The following is an 18,817-nucleotide window of genomic DNA, read 5'->3' on the forward strand; positions in this document are numbered from 1 at the left end:
CCCGGAGAACAAACCTGTTAAAAACTAAGTATTCTTCCCACAGTCACTGGGCCCAAAGCTGCACTGGTTTGAGCAGAGACTTGTTAAGTAAACTTAGTAACCTTTTCATTAGGTATAACTATTGTACCAGTGTGTGCTTCAGCTATGTTAAGCCAGCAAGGGTCAGGTTTGGGCTAACAAGCCCACTACTGCAGAGAGACAAATGCCTTCAGACACCCTGCACAAGTCTGTGCAAACGTGGTGTGAAGTCTTCTCCCAAGTGGTGAACTCTGCCTGGGAAACTCCCAGTAGCATGCAAAAAGCTGAGAGGAAACACATGGGAAAGCCCTGCAGCAGTAACTCTACTGCTGTTTAATAACACAGAGACTCTTTCCAGCTTGTCCTTAAGGCCGCATACTGCCTCACAAGCTGCACTGGGAAAAACTCTCTCACCATAAAAACAGTGAAGAAAAATAGGAAGCATAAGTCACATGCCCAAGGCTTGAATGCTTCCCACTTGCTGCATCCTATCTAACATCTACCTCTCGGAGCTATACAAGCACCTTTATAATACTGTGAAGGGATTTGGCTCAATACAACTAATATTCTACCTTATAGACAAGAACGTTCTCTGAGGCCAGTCTGCCTTTGAGGTTTTATTCAGTATAGTACCATAAGAAAATGACCACAGCGAAGGTTGTGGTCAACAGCTGAACCTTCAAACCCTCCCTGGCATCCCACAAAAAAAGCCAGAGAAGCATCAAGGCACAATGGTGAATGCCCTTTTGAGAATGTGCCTTAAAAGAATCAGTGCAAAGAGCAGAGATTACTACTATTACAAAAGTCACTTTTTTATACTAAAAGATCATGGTAAAAAAAAGGTCAGCTTTGGCGCCATCTGTTTGCACATGAAGTCCATAGCCATGACACATGCCAGGGCCTGACTACTACAGCGTTGTGAGATAGTGCAAAACCTTCAAGTTATGAACAGTGAAATCACTGGTTTGCATATCCCTCCAGAATTGTGCGAGGTACAATAGCACTCCAGGTGGCAAATGCATGTCTTCCAGAGGAGACAGGGAAGCAAACCAGTTAACTATGTACCAGGATTTTCAGTACCATCTAGTTCCCCTCCCTACACTACCTGCTTGGTTTCTATTTCTGATGTTCTGTAAACCAAGAGATTCCATAAAAGGATTTTGTGTTGCGTACTTTTCCCCCCTCAGTAGCTATTGATTGCAGTCTGAGATCTCTAGAGGGGATTTCAAAAAGAGTACATGACCATCTCTCCTTTGCCAATTTATCGGCTCTGCATTACAACAGCTATAAAGGCTCCCAGCACAGTCTGTTAAATGCAGTAGCTTGAAGGAATACTCGAAAGAAAACAAAATTTTCAATTTACTTTCTGCCTTTAACTTCAGAGAAGATTGAACCTTTGGAACACAACATGAGAACTCAAATCTAACACCTGGCTGGTCATCGGCTGAATACCAGGTCTGTGGAAGAAGAAACAGCAAGGAATGAAGTGACATGCAGAATACCTGAGGAATTTGGAGTTGTGGAATGGACATTTGATTTACTATCAATAGTTATGTTGAAAATAGGCAGGGGGAATGGAGGAAAAGTCCTAAAACTAAAGTCAGGCATGAAAATGATGCAGATTTCAACACAGACTAAGATGGGGAAGTTTCCAAGATCAAGCCACCATGAGACCTGTAATTGTAGGAACAAAGGTTTACTGCAATCTCTTCCCCTAGGAAACCTTCAGAACCACCCCAGTGCTAGTTGGCAAGGCACCAATTGATGCTGTACAGTCAGCGGTGGCTGGGGGAGCCATTCATGTGCTTTTCACTGCAAGGAACATCCGTGCTGTAGAGACCATCCAAGTATGCCTGAGAAATCTCCGCTACCAAGCTCCTGTCTGGTACGGACTGAGCCATTCCATAGATGGCTCCCTAAGCAGAGAAAAGAAGGTTGTTACATAGGATCGTTAATGCCATCAGAGAAACACGCTCACCCAAACATACTCTCATACTCTATGGCTGGCTTCCTTACCATCCCTGTGGTCTTGGCATTGGGATCCTTCATGATGTCCTCAATGCTGTCTTTGACATCTTTCAGGAACTGTTCAGCAACACCAGGCTTTGTGTGCAACTGCGTAATGCAGAGATGAATGCTGGGCAGGCAGAGGAGAGATTAACCATTTTAAGTTATGTACAGTTCCACATTTTCTGAGCAACTGACAGCAATTTAGTCTTTCCCTGGCCAGCAACAACTGTGTATCTCCTTAAAACAGCATTTCAGCAGTATAATGGGAGAAGATGGAGAAGGGAGGACTCCCTTCCAATTAAAAGAAATCCCTGCAAAACACTTGCCAGTGTAAAGTTCAGCTCTTTTGCAGAATGGCAACTCCTCTTTTCCTTCCTGACTTCAACATACAGGGTTAAAGGCCTATAATTTTCTCATTCCAGGTACCTCCAGTGAGAAAAATGCAGCTGCCTGCCAGCACAGTAATCCTTGCCCTTGTTTCCCTCCCCTTCCTCTCCAGTTTAGATAAGCCATCAGCCACGCACAGCATGGAAGTTAGCATCCACCAGAAGTAACAGGGCTACTTACACCTCTGAGCTATTGCTTCAGGCTCTCTAGGCTTCACCTCATGCTAACTGAAATCCAAAATTTTTTTCAGTGCAGCCACATCTGAGATCACTGGCCTCTTTCACCCACAGAAAAACCAATTACCTACTTAAGGAAACATTCAAACATTGAAAACATTCATTTCACACCAAGCTGGAAATGGAAAGATCACTGAAAATGATCAGTCTTTCACTGTTCTTTCAAGTACCTTCATCTTCAGTGGGCAGCGCAGGAAGATACTAAAAATAAATACATCTACAAACCTTCAGTTACCTAACATGAGGTAACACCCTGGCTATTTATATTTTTCTGCTTGTACTAGACAAATAGAAAGCAAGCCTCAGATCTGCCCTCTGCCAGGCTCATTAAAATTACCACTGCCTTATCCTCACTGCAGTAACTGCTATATATCAGCAATTACAAAAGTAATTCCTCCTCCTCTATAGAGGGAGTTTATCAGATTTGGACAACAATTTATCAGATACAGACAACACCACTCAGCAAGTCACAACACCTACATGGCCTGAAAATGACCATCTTGCATATCCTGGCTACGCACATCACTCCACTGGTCTCCACAAACTCACCTTGATGGAAACTGTAGGACATTTAAGTTCCATCCTTTTGCAGCTAAGAAATTGGATAATCGATAAATGTCAAAAGTGTCTGAACCGATGGAGAGGACAGACACCTCAGGCTTCCCAAGAATGAAGATGCTGTCAATTTTTCTCAACCTTGAAAAGAAAAAGGAGAAAAGAAATGACTGACCAGGGTTAGAGGGAAAAGACATTCTGTCCATCTCTCTGGAGCCCTAAGGGAAAAGCTACAGAAAGCAATAGATGACAGCACATTCAAACCAAAAAACCATGCAACCATCCCAGGCCACTGGGACTGGCAAGAGGATTCAGGTCATTACAGGCCCTAAAATCAAGAAAAATCAGGAAGAAATGGAAAAGACAGAAAACAGAGGCAAGAGAAGACATCGTAGCAGAGAAAAACAGCTTATCAGCTCACATAGCAACACAAGCATCCCAACAAGAGAGCATAACCCTTCTTTTGTCATCCAGACTCCCCCTTAGTTATGGCTGAGGCAGAAGAAACGCTAGAAGCAAAGCCAGCTAAATAAAGATGCCTGCACCCTTCCTCTCTGTGCCTCACAGCTATCTGGCACAGGGCAACACCCAGGAATAAAAAAAGCATCTTCTCCCGTAACTGCCCAGTAGATCCCTACCTAGCAGGCAAGGTGTTATTACTGCTCCAGGGAAAAGTTGCATGAAATAAATGCAGTCTGGGTGAAGGAGTCCAGAACAGGGTTAAACAGTACAATCAAAACACTAAGGCACGCACATACTCTGATTCGATGAATCGAGCCGTTTTAATGATCCTCTTCGTAGCTTCTACGTAACCCGATTCTCCTATGTGCATCAGAGTTGCCCAGCATGCAGCTATGATTCCACCAGGCCTGGAGCCTGCCACGGAGGGCGAGGCGTATATGCCCCCTTGCCAGTCGGGTGCTATAAAGAACTGGTAGCTCCTGTACTTCTTGTCGCTGTACAACACCACTGAAGAACCCTTGGGAGCATAACCATACTGCAAGGGGCACAGAAAGCATTAAAAAGCAGGAAGAGGGCACAGGAACACATTTAAGCACTCACCGCATGCAGTCACCAAGATCCCATTTGTACTCTAGGTTATTGCACAAAGCACCTGAATAGAGCAGCCCCTACCCCTGCACTTCAGTACCTCTCCACACAGCAGAGCAGAAATGTGCCTAAAGGCAGGGATGGCACTGGGAATCACTCCCCAAAAGTGAAAGCACTGGAAGACCTTTCTCCCCACTTCTTACCTTGTGGGTATCAGCAGAAATACTGGTCACACCTTTTACGCGGAAGTCAAATGGATGCTTTAGAGGGAACCCCGCCTTGTCCATGAAAGCAATGAGAAAACCACCCAGGCAGGCATCAACATGGAAGGGGATTTTGTACTTCACTGCAAGCTGTGTGCGAACAAGAGACTCTAGTGAGTAACATGCAATAGGCAAAAAAAAAGGATGTGGTTAGGGCACCCAAACTCCAGTCACCAAAAGGTACTCTGCATTCACAATTAAATGTTTCCTGGATTGTTTGGGAGCATCATGCCACTCTCTAGCCATTGAGGATAGGAGATCTTGAAGGGCTGGCTACTTGTGGGATACCTTCTCCTGCCTTCCACATATGTGAAGATTGCCAGCAAGAGGAAAAAGAACATCTCATTCTGGCAGTTTGCTGTATTTGCCAAAGGGATGTGACAATGTGGTCTGAATATCTGCAATAAAGTGTAAGGGTGTGATGCAGAAAGAAAAGAAGGTCAGAGGCCCTGGCTGGTTACATACAAAATAAATAATTGGAGCATGGAGAGAAAAATCAAGAGGCATGTTTGTAATATAAGATCCCAGCCCTGTGACTTCTACTCCCTCCATGCATCCCTTAGACTTCTGTGCCAAGTTTGCTATGACCAGTAGGGTGTAAATCAAAGCCTTTCTACTAGGTGGACTATTTTGCTGTTATTTCATTTCAGAACTGTTTTGCTGTTATTTCCTTTCAGGTAGAAAAGAATGAGCCCTTCCAGCTGGTTTCACAGTGGGTGCATCAGAGCAATAAGCCACATACATAATATATACCTTCAGTTACAGAAGACGTTTATGTCAGACTTGAGAGTTCAGAGACAAAGCATGTGCAAAAGACTTGCTGCTTTGCCTTGCTGTGACACACCAAATGCACCAGCTCAAGTCCAAAATCCAGTCCCATGCAAACAGCTTTACAACAATGCCCAGAGGTAATATCTGGTATTTAGAGCTCGCCTTTTCACAACAATTAAGGGTGGGAAAAAAAAAGTCCTATATTCATCCTCACTCCAAACTGTGTCCTATGTATGCTGCTGTTGGTTAACACCTGACCTGAGAACAATAATACTACTCTCCCAAGCAGCCTGCTCCTCCCACCAGATTCACTGGTTAACATCCTGGAACACCCCTGATGCTCTTGTACAGAAGGAGAAGCTGGGTTTATTGCTATAGCACCCAGAAGTCCCAGGGGTGCCATACCTCTGCCACCTCTTCAATTGGGTCCATGATTCCATGAGGGAACTGGGGAGCGGAACAAACCAGCATGGCTGTGTTCTTTGAGATAGCTCTCCTCATTGCCTGAAGATTTAAAGAGAGAAGATGCTCATATTCCATTTACCAAGTGCCTGCCAAAAAAGATAAAAAGTGAAAACATGCAGCGTCTGGTCTTAAAAACCAACACACAAAAGCCTGTAAAAAGCAAAGCAATAAGCTACCAGAATCAGTAGGTATCAACTGAGTCATTTAACTCATCCACTTGGAAATACTAGAACACTTTTGTTCTGCCACATCAGAAATTTGGGGCTATTTCTGAAATACATAAATTATTGGATTCTATATGAATCACACAGGATAAAGAGATGGTTTACATCCCACTATTTCAAACAAAACATTATCTGCAATGACAAGTACTTAATCCTGCATTTTTATTCCCAGGAAACATTCATTCCTCTCTATCCACTGACTTGCTCCCTGGATAGGTAGATTTCTTGCTATTTGCTATACAATGCTAATGCTAATTTCCCACAGAAAGAGTGCTGTGCTGCCTAAAACAATACCTGAACATCCACTTCCATAGCCTTGGTCAACGGTATGTGAATCAACTTCAGTCCGAAGTAGTGTGCTGCTTTGTCAAATGCCGCATGAGCACTCACTGGGACCAATCTAGAAAAGTAACAGATTGCATGTGTCAACACAGGCAGCACCTAAGCTTTACTGTGAACAGAAGGGGGAAAACCAAAAAAATTCAACCTGTATATATTTGTATGTGATAGACATGTCACAAACAGCCCAACTGCATGTTTCAACTGGCTCAAAATCATACAGACCAAAAAATGCAAAAAGTTGGGGAAAATACTCTCTCATTTTCTGAGCTATCATACCTTATCAGGGCCTTTAATAGCATGCAAGTTTTAGAGAGGGAAGAAAAGAACTGCAGGAATTCAACAGAAGATGAACACCGTAGCGTTTCATCTCTTTTTATATTTTCCTCTCGTAAGCAATTAACAGAGAAACATTTCTTTTATGCACTATATAGAAAAAAGAAGGACATTAGAGAGAGCAAACCCTTTATTAGCAGTGTAATGATTAGCACAGTTCTTCCTTTCAGCTCCAACCAGCCCCAACTTTAGTCCTGGAGTTTTCAGGCTAAACCTTCTTTGAACTGAATAAATCCAAACCCTTAAACACTTCAAAGGGCCTGACAATCTCTGCTCAAGAGGGGCCCAAAGCTGATATGAGCAGGCTTTGTCCAGAGCAGCTCATATCAAAAGGTATTGCCAAAATACATCTGCACAGAATAGCTACTGCAGCCCCCCCCGCAACATACATGTCTCCCAGGCTGTTTAGTTTCCTGTGCTTCTGTACTAGCTCTTTTGACTCAGGTTTCTCTCCTTCAGACACAGATAGACAAGGAGGAGATGGTAATGAGCTATGAAATGAAGGATTATTAAAGTATAGCAGCCACCTCAACTCAGAACAGTAAATCCCACAAGCCCCCAAAGCAAAAAGCAAGATGCAGAGTTATTGCTCACATTTCTGGCTGTTTGATGCCTCTCTCATAAGCCAGGTCTCTGTACGCCTTGCAGGCCATCAGAATGCTCTCAGTCCCTCCAGATGTCATCTGTTGTAAAAAAAAAAGAAGCAAAGAAGAAAAACAACCACTTACATGGATGCTGTCACAGCATCACTGTCCAGAGATGCTTCAGAGGCAAGAGATGCACAGGACAACTCAGGTTTTTCAAGGGCAGCAGAAGCCGCTGAACAGCTCAAGGTAGTTTTGTGACATTCAGCTTGAAAGTGCACATTTAAGTAAATGTTGACTCTTCTATTTAAAGGTGAAGGAAAAAAGGGAAAGCAAACAAAATTCAACTCAAAAGCCTAACAAGAGGGGATCATGCGGCACAATCACTAGCTGGCAAACACGACCACACCTCAGGAAACTGCCAGTACATACTTAGCTCTTGATTACCTGGGGATTGTTTATCTGGATTACAGATTAATTATGCCATGCATATGGAAAAAAACAAAGTTAATTCTGTATTAGTCAACTGAAGTCCAGCAGGGTTTATTAGGTCTGGAGCAGTGCCATGCTGGGGCACAGAGCCAGCTCAGGGTTGGCTCTGCTCCTGAGCCACAAAACCTTTCCAGAACCTGCAACACTGCAGAGCAGAGAGTTCCCTCCAACCTTCTCTCTGCAGAGGCCAGCACAGGTCTGGTCACACCAGGTCAGAGCTTCTAAGCTCTCAAGGACCCAAGAAATTTTACACCAGAAGGAATTTCTGCATTACTCTCCTGAGCAAGTCCCTCAGTATGCACACAACCCACCATTTGTGCTTTCCCAGCCCTCTTTACCCTGACCATAGGAGAATAAGGAGTTTTACATCAGGAGGTGGAAGAGAGGAAGGTACACATATAAGCCATTTGATCAAGTTTACTGTTGCAAGCTAGAACTCAAGAGCTCTTGCAAACAAATAAAAAAAACTCCTCACAGGAAGAAATTCCTCGAGTGGGAGGACTGTTTCTTGGCAAGCCTTTACAAGTTCTGACATGCAGGGGACAGAAAATTGTGTGAGCATAAACCTTCCAAAGTAAAATTTTAACCTAGTAAAGTGTGAGGTTGGTTTTTAGAAGCAGCCTGCAGGACTGACCAAATGCAATGATGGGCAAGCCATAGCTTGAGGACTAGGGGTACCTGGAACAGATATACAGAAGTACAAGTGAAAAAGAGGAATCAAAAGCTACTTACAGCACTTACAGAGGATTAATTTTGATCCCAATATCTGCTAAACCAACTGCAATTTCCCCTTTTAACCTCTTCTCCCCAGAAAATAAACATAAAAAAGGATCACATTTGCATGCCTCAAGACATCTGCTAGTCTGGGTTTTCCTTTGGGCTTTTTTTCCCAGCTGACATAGCTGCAAATCCCTAAAATGCAAAGGAGAAGTGTGACTGCATGAGAATGACTAAACATTAAGTACAGATATAAGGAACAAAGTTCACAAGCACACAAAAAGGCCTGCCACATTTGTTCCTAACATGATGCAAGCTAGCAACAGCTGCCACCACAGGCAGTGTGAAAGTGACTGTCACACCACAGACAATTTCTGCTTTTATGGTAGTTTAAAAGCAACAGCTGTTGCAGATAAACCCTCACAGAGCCTGACACTGGATGAAGAAATCGTTGCATTTATTGTGAAGGAAATAGATGGCAGCAGGAACACAATGTCCTAAGAGTTTTATGGGCTGTGTCACTTAAACCAGGACAGTCACTCACTTCTCCACCTTCCCATGAAAAGATCTGCAAAGTTGTCAGCTACTACCTTTGGGGAAAAAAATCCAGCTGGTGTGATTGCCCTTCTACTGCCAGGTGGGAGAAGAAAAATGAGTTTATTACATGCTTATAACACTGCTTGCAAAATTGCTTAAAATTTTGCAATGATCATGAAAACTGCTAGGCATGATTTGGGGATCTTGGTATTCACATTACTGAATGCCCAGGCACAAAGACAGGCATGCAGATGACCACAAAGAAAGCTCATTCAGACTTCCGAAAATCCACTGAATCCAACCTAACTTTCAGCCAAATCAGCTTCCTTAACTGGCCAAAAATCACCATATTGGTACCAACATCAGTCTCCACCACAGTAGGTATGCCAGAGCAGCTTGATCTATAGCAGCACCTTTGGTGTAGCTAGAGCAGCAAAACCACTTTTGGTCTATGCGGTTTATACCTGCAGAGAAAGAGCCTGCTCCTTTACAGGAGGCTTTGTCAGCCTAGCTCTCAACAGCAAACTCTTTCAGTTATAGCCAGGGCTTGAATCACTGTCACGGGATGGAGTTTCTCCACAGCCTGCAGTGCACCGGCAGCTGGCCAACATGCAGTGATTCAGCACCCGCCAATGGCTCGCACTAGTATTTTTTTCTCTCCTCTAAATGAAAGTCCACAGGCTCAAGCGATGCCATAGGGAGAAGGGGCTGGAAACAGGCACTGTTTCAAACAGCTTTCTAACCCTGCACTATCTTCAAAAGCCAGGCAAACTGTACGGAAAAGGGAAGCAGACTTCCTTTTGTTCCTGATTTATTTATTATTTTCCAAATGGGAGAGTGAAGGAGAAAGCACAGGGAAATCCCTGGCAGTGCTCAAGGCCAGGTTGGACAGGGCTTGGAACTGGATGAGCTTTAAAGTCCCTTCAACCCAAAGCAGTCTGTGATTCTAGGATTAGTTATACACTAACGGTTAACGGTTGGACCAGATGATCCTTGAGGTCCCTTCCAACCTGGTGTTCTATGGTTCTATGGAAAAATATCTCTCCTGCTTTCTAAACTCAGTATAACCCTTCTGTTGCATCAAACCATCAATAAGACAACAAACCAGCAATAAGAGCTACAGTCTCTGTTCAGGGATTTCTTTGGCCATGCCACTTGCATATCACTGTCAGACTGTCAGATGTAAAGAAACCACTTTAGTCCATGGTCTCTAATTTTTTCTTGTATTTTCAACTTAGGAAACACATCCATTCAGACCCTGGAGACAAAGCTTACCAAAAATTTCACAACATTTTACCCCATGAATAAGAAAGCAAGCTACAATTTGTTTCTAAGGTAGCACTGGAGTAAAAATATACCACAATTCACTGCATGGTCATAATGTAGTGACAGACTTGCATAAAACCTCTGTAAAGCTGCAGGTTGTAAATTCCACTAGTTGTCTCTCTCAAGGTGACCCACTCATCACTACAGATAAAACTTGACACATCTGCAGAGTATAAACCCCCCCCAAGACACATCACTCACACTGCATTGTTAAAGCCCTACTTCATATGTGCAGCCAGAACTACAACAAAGTTTGGAAGCCCCAGAGTTTAGGGGGAAAGAGACAAGATGGTTTCTACAAGAGGCTTAGGTTTGCATTTGCTGATTTTGCCTCCTCTCTCATTTTCAGCTGCAGAGTAAGTACAAAGAAGAATTCAGAGAGAAACCAACATCAACTACACACGTGTGCACACCCCTTATTCCCCCACCACATTTCCCTGAACTTCAAAGCTGCCATTTCCTTTTAAGTTCAAAAATCTACTAAAAAAGCAAATCATTGAAGCTTGCATAAAAGTGATGAGTTCTCCCCAAATTAGAAGGGAAATCCACAGCACTGCAAAACAAAGCACCTTGTGAACAGGAACATATGCACACATCAGACAAGAACAAACTCCTCCATTCCTCCTCTACTTGCTGCGATTAATTAGTCCTTTCAAATCATCTCAAGAATATGATTAGAATCTCCTGGGCACTGAAAATCACCAATGCCCGCCTCTTTGCTCTCTTGTAACACGATTAAAAGCAAGAACAAAAGTAGCAATTACTGAGAAATAGGAAGCATCCATCCACTGCTGAAAATGATTACTTTTAAAAACTGCTTAAAACATGGAACATCTCTCCATGCAATTTAAGGCAAAAGACATGCCAGCACAACCCTCACCACAAGGGCATTGTTAGCAGTTTTATGCCCACGTTTAAATGAAGGAGAATCATAGCCCCCACGTTTCAGATAAAGGCAACTCCTGTAAATAATGCAAGCTGCTCATCTGATTTAACATTCAGAAATCTAAAAAGGCATGTTTCATTTTAACATTTATTAAACACACTGAAAACCTTCAAAGAGGAAGTAAGGGGACTGCTCTCTAGAGATCCTGCCTAGGAAGATGCCCGCATGACACAGGGCAGGACCACACAGAGGTCCCCAGGCTGTTGAAAGCCCTGGGAACAGCACAAACGTGTCACTGCTGTTTTTCCCAGACAGCAGCAGAGTATAAGACCTAAAAAATGCTGGTTTGCAACACGGTGTGGAAATCAGAGCACAAAGGAAGTGAAACTGCCTCACTCAGAAGCACAGACAAAAACTTTTGGTGTTTTCCACATAGCACAGCCACACATACATTCTTCAGAAACACCAACAAGCTCCATCTGCCTTCAGGGACCAGCACCAGGCACCAGCAAAATTGGGCAAGCAGTCCCAGCTGCTTAGATTAGTAAATCCGGTGGATGGGGATCTGGCACTAAGATGCACTGCTTCTCAGAGATGACAGTGATGAAATTCAGGAAAGAACACCCCAAACATTTGTCTTGGTTTTCATCACTGTAAGAGTTGAATTGAGTAAACAAGGAGCATTCTCAGCAGAAAAAGCCAGCAGCACCTCCTGAAGAGATCAGTTTGAAGATAAAGATAAATCACAGCATTGTGCCCTCCCTGGTTTAAGCCATCTCTCTGTTTTACAGCCTCACTGGTTACTGAAGCTTAACTATGGAAGTCTGAGCAACTAGCCACAGCAGGGCCTTCCAGAGACAGAAAGCATAGCATCAATCTGAAAAAAAAAACAAACAACCCTCTTTTAAAATGACTTTGTAACTGTCTCAGCCTCCAGAAGTAATTCTGAAATGTTAATTCTGTTTGGGGAGAAGAAAATAAGAGAATTCTTTGAGCCCAGATACTTAAAGAGCATGTGACCTCCACATACCCACCCACATCTCTCCAATCAATGAGTAGCAACTCTGGACACTTCACAGTCAGGAAGGGTAACGTGGGAGGAAGACAAAAAGTCCACTGGAGAGACTCATCTGGACAAGATAATCACAGGGATGCAATCAGGGTATTGCAATAGGGTATGCAATTAGGTAAAAAATAATCTTCTGTTTCCGGCCAATCAGCTTTTCAATCCTCCCTCACATCATGCAGATTTGACTGTTCAACCAACTAGAATGTAACTGCCACAGGCTGCATGTTCATCTGTTTACTTTGCTTCTGTTTGAATCTTAACCATAGCTTTATGTCATGATCCTCCGGAGTGAGGGGAAGACAGGGAAAAGCTGGATTCCCCAGAGAGCATCTGTGGAGGTCTCATGTTAACTGTGATCACCGTCTTAGTGTTCTGGAGCAGTTTTTTACCAGTTCTGAACTTCCCCTCTTAGACAATTCTACTTTTAGATTTCAGCGAAAGAGCACACAAGGCCAAGGTTGACGCATTTACAACACATGCTTTACGTAACAGAAACTGCACACACACACGTTGCAGGCTTCAGCAAGCAAAGTCCTCCAAGCATACGATAAGTGTCACAGAGCTATCTGACTGTTGTATCAATTGACATCTCAGCTGCTGATAAAGTTCAACAGCTTGAGACACAGCCTCTTCCCCACTCCAAGGATAATCTCACCAGTGTTCTCAGCACTGCAAGCCAGGAAGGAGATGAGGTGAGCTTAAATGCTTTTCATAAGCAAAAGGCACATTCCTTCTCTAAACTTGAAGGTAATACAAGGAATACAATCCTAGGAGGACAAGTTAGGCCACAGGATGCAACCTCCTGCTATCAAAGGCAAATCACATCTTACACTCTCACTGCACAGTCAAGTTTCATCTTCAATCCAGTTGGAGTTTGGTTGAGCTACACGTACTACAATGGTACTCCAGTACTTATCTCCTTAACACAACTAAGACTCCAACTGCCAGGTTAAGGCCATTCAAGGACAGTTCACCTCATAAGCTCTTGTGTTAGCACCCTTCCCACACTGATTTTCAGCCATTGCTGGCCTCCCTCCCTCACATATCTACAGACAGCAATCACCTCACACCCAATCTCTGAAAAGTATTGTCTGGATTCTTCTCACAAACAGAACTATTTCACAAGTTATTAAGCAGCTTGTTTGTATGTGTGCACCTGCCCACCATGCTAGGAGATAAGATCTCACTGACCCCCACACCACATAAACAGGGAGGAAATTTGGCCTAAGGAATTGGGGATCCTTACTAAAAAGATAGGGCAAGAGAGAGAGAAGCATAAGAAGCCATAGCTTATTTTCATAACAGTAATTCACCATGCAACTTCACATCTTTTGCTCATTGACCAACTCTGAAAACATCAGTTTATAAACACCCACCTGGACTCTTGCTATGGACACTATTAAAGGCTTTAAAACGGGTTTCCACCGTCATTCACTGAAAGGCCACGTAAACGTAAGCCTGGAAAGTCAGCTTTCCAGCTGGACAGATGACAATGCCATGCCTGCTTGATCACCAACACTTGGAGCTGTTGGTGACTAGCCAGCCAACCAGCTAGCCTTGTCCTCAATCTAAGCATTCTGGCAGGCTCACAGATTTCCAGTTCAGAGACTGAAACTGAGGGGAGCTACTCAAAATGACACTGCTCTGTTCACCATCCATCCTTGACAACCAGAAAGGCTACATCACACTAGCTCTCTTTTCCCAACTGCCATCAAGCCTGTATCATTTAAGAGTGCGAAAAAAAGGCTGAAGTAGATAAGTCTTGTCCAGAGAACTAGTTCCTCGAGTTAAATAGTCTCTCATAAAGCTTCACCAAGAGGAGCAATTATCAGTTGTCTTCCATACAACTACATTGGCATAGCATATACCAGGACAAGCCTGACCTTCACCTAGACTGAACAGCAGAAGGCGTATTTGCACTTAAAGTCAGAAATATCCAAAATGTTCAGGGGACACATGAAGACTGGCTACTTACAGCACCACAAGAGTTGGGGCCGCCATTGAAGAGTGTACAGGCAATCCTCACTACTTCTGCTTCCATCTTCCTCAGACCAGGGAATATATCCGGATGGAGAGGATTACTCCAGGCAAACTCTTCATACACCTCCAGAAAACAAAGACAGAAAGTTAGCCTTGCAGATGAAGCACTGGATTATCAGTGCAGATTTGAGAACTTACTATACGCACTGTATAAGCAAATTAGCTGCATTTAGTTATAACAATACTGCAGATCTCTTTGGACTTAACTCCTGCTGCAAGTAAATACCACAAGCCAGGAAGTTACAGCTGAGGGGTGGGGGGGGGGGGGAAAATATCATTTGTTTTTCTAGGGCATTCTGACCTCTGGAGTGATTCTGTAACACAGCAACATTTCTTGTTTTAAAGACAGGTTTAACCATTTATCTGTTTTCTAAAAAGAACACAAAATGCACCCTATGATTTCTTTAGGAAAGGCAGGCCAAAGTTACTTTGAAGAACTAGTTTTCAAGTTTACTATTAAAGGAGAATTCTGAAGCAGCTAGAAAAGCACAAATGCCCACCCGCACCACAACAAAAGTGGCTGTGGAAACCAGTATTTTATGCTTGTTCTGCAACTGTGGACTCACAGGATAAGGCCGGAACAGACCAGTTCCGACCTCCTGCAGTCAAGATCAAAAAGTGACTGCAGGGATGTTAAAAGAAATACAGAAGAATAAACCAGCGAATAATCAGCACAGAGGGAATGTTTCCACAACATTCCATCCAAGCTGAGGCCCCCCTAGAAAGGCTGCTCTGAACTTCATGTTTCCCCAGAAGTGGCAAAGAAAATGTCAACACACAGAAGAAAACAGCAATAGCCACCACCAAACAGCACTCTTTACAGCTGTTATAAAAGCTTTCCCAGGAGCAAGAAGGCTAGACTTCCCTTGCTAGCAAAAACCCCTCTTGAAGTAGATATATTTGAAAACAGACCTTTGGGCTGTTTAGGTTATTTTCCAACCTTCTCAAAGGAAAAAGTTCCCGAGTAGGTAAACAGACCTAACAAAGACACCACTGAAGCATGCCAGTGCTCCATTGTTGGATGATTTTGATCACATTGTAATGCCAAAAAACATTTTTCAAACTTGTATTTTGCTTAAACCAAGAGGAATTTAGTATTGCTTAGTGAAGCTGTTCCAGTCCAAGGGTTCCACAGCCTCCCAGTAACAGGACAGCCAAAGATACTTTCAACTCAGCCCACAGTAAAGGCTGAAGTTGATCTATGGCAATTCTATGCCTTCCACCATTCCCTGAGTTAGAAAGTCAGAACCAGTTTCCAGTTCACTTGTTACCAGCTTTGTACCTTTTACATCTCATCTGATTTGATTCCAGTTATCTTTATTTTCTCAGAGACAGTCACTTGCCCACGTTTACCCTGCCTAAATGCTTTGCTTAATACCCCTAAATTCACCTTCCACCTACATTTGTCCTAGGCTCTGTCTTTACATTTCAGCAGTCTTAGTTTCAGCTCTTCCCTATTTATTTTGAAAGATGCTGCAACAGTGTTGAGGAGTTTCCAGTCACCCTGAAAACTCTAAGGATATCTTCAAAGATGCAGTTGTACCGTTTGCACTTTACCTTCACTAGCAGATGGGTGAGTTTTTCTTCACCACTGTACACAGTCCCAGAGACTTTCCCATCCTGCCAACGTACATCTCCTGAAAGAGAACACCACACTGCTTGGAAACACAGCCATTCGCAGAAAGCACATAGAATTGCACAGAGAAGTCCCCTCTGAAGATGAGGATTCAGCTTTTGAGATCTTTCTGATGAGGAACAAGTATAATTTTTGTGCCACACAGATAGATGTGTGTGACACTAAGCCTCTGGCATCACATATCCCATGAACTTAGCAAACTGCAAATAAATGATGACTAAAGAAAACATAAACATCTCGCTGCAGCAAGCAGTTATATTAATACGTAATCCACTTAATACCCATTTAGTCTCCCCAAACTGCTGTCCAACCAACTGAACTCTAATTTGGCTAAAGCTAAAGACACTTTCAAAGAGCACCCATCAACACTGTAAGCTGAGAAGAGATGGGAAGGCCAAGCTTGCACTGCTAAAACCTACAGTGCTGAGCACCTCAAATTTCACCTAAAATGATATGATGCTGAAGCTTTAACAAATGAGAGCAGCTGGATGGAACAGCATCAGCAACACACTCTGTTGAAAAGTGCTTCAGCCCCCTGTCCAATGTGATTTTACTTAAAACAAGTAGCTTTCTACCTCCAAACACCCCAGCAGTGTATTTCCACTTGTTTGGTTATTTGCTCCCCTCTCCTAACTGTTAGCCTTTATAAAACTCAAGGGCATCAGCTTCACAAGCATATACAATGTGAATATAGTCACAATCCAACCCTCATTTCTAAGGAGCTTTCACAGGGGAGTGTCTGGGAAGGGGGGGGACATGGGAAAATTAAAAAGGAAAGAACCAGGTGAAGGAAGGAAATAATGATTTGAGGGAAAAAGCAGACAGATGCTACATAAAAGTAGAAAAGAAGGAAGTTGTTATAGGATACTTCACTACAAAATGGTTTCTGAATTTGGAGTAGATGCACTGTTCTAGCAGAAAATTGAAGATATTTCTCAAATTTTGAATAGGAGCAGGGCAGTCATATCTTCTCTGTACAGCAAATCACCCAAATTTGCTTATTGGGAGTAACAGGTACATAAATTGGTGTGGAGGTATTTACATGAGTGAGGCAACTCAAGTTGCAGACTGCTTATGAAGCTAGAAGAACATAATGACTCTGCCTTCCTTAAATGGCTTTTTAGGTGCAAACCATTGTGACTTTGATTAAGAGAGACAGTCTTGGAAATTCCCTAAAACTCCTACTTGGAAGTTTGTTGGTTGGGTTGGTTTGTTTGGGGGGTTTTTAATTGTGAGTATTCCCTGGAGCTTCACAGAAAACATGTTTCTGGTAAAGTCAAACATCAAGGCAACTCCTCAGAAACTTAATCAAAAATACATCCAAGTAACTTCCTCCCATCATGAGTCTAGAATTCTTGGGGTAAGAACAGAATTTCAATGTAAATACCCAAGTGCAGTATTAGAAGTCATGAATACTATTTCCAGAAAGAAAAGAGACAAAAATTTGCAAAGAACATCAGGGAAGAAATATTTAAGATTAAACCATGAGCAGGAGTCATTAGAACTCATTTAAGAAGTAAGCCTAATGTCAGAGCTATGAAACAGACCCACCTCTGCTGCAGTAGAGACTCACATTCATACCTTTTGAGCTGTACTCTTTCATCTTCTTCAGTACTTCAGGCTGACTCATGCCTTGTTCCGGCAGTGCTTTGATATAATCCTTTTCATCTTTCAGGAAGGATAAACTGGAAGTGACATCATTCAAGGCTTCATCAATCTTCTTTTGAATCTACAAAGAAAGGAAAATACTATCAACAAAGGCACTGGACATATTATAAATAATTGTTGAATGCATGCAAGATTGAACTCCCTAGCTACATCCATACTATCGAGAGGAACAGACAGGAACTTTTTCATCTCTATGAGCAAAAAGCATAGCAGAGTTCACCGCTACACAGTTCAACTTCCCCTTCCTACCAACCTCTCCCTCCAAAAACAAGCTGACTAGAATAGCAAACTGGCATACACTAGTCTCTAAACCACCCTGGGAATTCCCTGTGGGAATGGTAGCTGGTTTCAGCTGGGATAGAGTTAATCTTCTTCCTAGTAGCTGGTGCAGTGCTGTGTTTAGGCTTTAACCTGAGAACAATGCTGATAACACACTGATTTTTAGTTGTTGCTAAGTAATGCTTACTCTGATCAAGGACTGTTGAGTCTCTCATGCTCTGCCAGTGAGAAGAGGTGCAAAAAGCTGGGAGGGAGCAGAGACAGGACACCACACATATTTAGAAACTTGTGAAAATAAAAGCAATAAAGAAATCTCCACTACACAGGAGATTTCTTTCTTCCCACCCCCACCTTACATTCAGGAGGCCCAGACTTCTTCTCATAACACATTCCAAAGTTGAGATTCTTCTTCCAGGCAACATAGGGATTGAGATATTATCAGCTTTAAAGACTTTTGGACATTGGAATGCCTCAAAGCCAAGGCCTTCTGTAAGCAACTGAGAGGTTATCAGGTATCAGCCTACCAAAGAGCAGGAAGAGTACAGAGATAGGGCACACCAGGAGTCATCTGGCACAGGACAGCTTAACAGCTCTAGGGGTTGGAAGGTAAGTCTGAACAAAATAGGGATTGCTTACAAGGGGCCCAGAACTTTTCTAACAGGCAGACAAAAATACAAGCAGAAGAGAACAATTCATTAATTCATCTGATCAAAGGCTGCTCAAGTCAGAAGGTGAAAGGTGGAGCACTTGATAAGACATAAAGAGGGGATGCAAGTCCCTTTCAGAGGGCTGGAGAAAAAACTTGACAACCACTTCTGTGTCCAGAGCCAAAGGAAAAAGTTCCTCTTTGCTACCCTCATCTGACAAAATTGCCTCTAACAGATCTGACCCCCTGAATCAATGTGTAAATATGGCAACACATCAAGCAG

At 42.9% G+C, this 18,817-nt stretch overlaps 1 protein-coding gene across 4 annotated transcripts in view; it reads right to left on the reverse strand.

Moving 5' to 3' along the window:
* Nucleotides 1–1,353: 1,353 nt before the first annotated feature.
* The window catches only part of SGPL1 (sphingosine-1-phosphate lyase 1), a 42,816-nt gene continuing 25,352 nt past the window's right edge, over nucleotides 1,354–18,817 (reverse strand). For all 4 annotated transcript variants that reach the window (XM_057403322.1, XM_057403325.1, XM_057403326.1 and 1 more), the window contains exons 4-14: nucleotides 17,523–17,670; nucleotides 15,863–15,942; nucleotides 14,241–14,369; nucleotides 7,249–7,337; nucleotides 6,274–6,379; nucleotides 5,696–5,794; nucleotides 4,460–4,609; nucleotides 3,965–4,203; nucleotides 3,201–3,347; nucleotides 2,035–2,155; nucleotides 1,354–1,934 (exon numbers count right to left, since the gene is read on the reverse strand). In XM_057403322.1, the coding sequence (XP_057259305.1) occupies nucleotides 1,794–1,934; nucleotides 2,035–2,155; nucleotides 3,201–3,347; nucleotides 3,965–4,203; nucleotides 4,460–4,609; nucleotides 5,696–5,794; nucleotides 6,274–6,379; nucleotides 7,249–7,337; nucleotides 14,241–14,369; nucleotides 15,863–15,942; nucleotides 17,523–17,670 (1,449 nt within the window). In that variant the 3' untranslated portion in view covers nucleotides 1,354–1,793. The remainder of the gene's footprint in view (nucleotides 1,935–2,034; nucleotides 2,156–3,200; nucleotides 3,348–3,964; nucleotides 4,204–4,459; nucleotides 4,610–5,695; nucleotides 5,795–6,273; nucleotides 6,380–7,248; nucleotides 7,338–14,240; nucleotides 14,370–15,862; nucleotides 15,943–17,522; nucleotides 17,671–18,817) is intronic.

Source organism: Pezoporus wallicus, unplaced genomic scaffold, assembly GCF_028554395.1.
Source record: "Pezoporus wallicus isolate ANWC-B61680 ecotype Strahan unplaced genomic scaffold, APGP_CSIRO_Pwel_v1 contig_4264, whole genome shotgun sequence".
Classification (NCBI taxonomy): Eukaryota; Metazoa; Chordata; class Aves; order Psittaciformes; family Psittacidae; genus Pezoporus; species Pezoporus wallicus.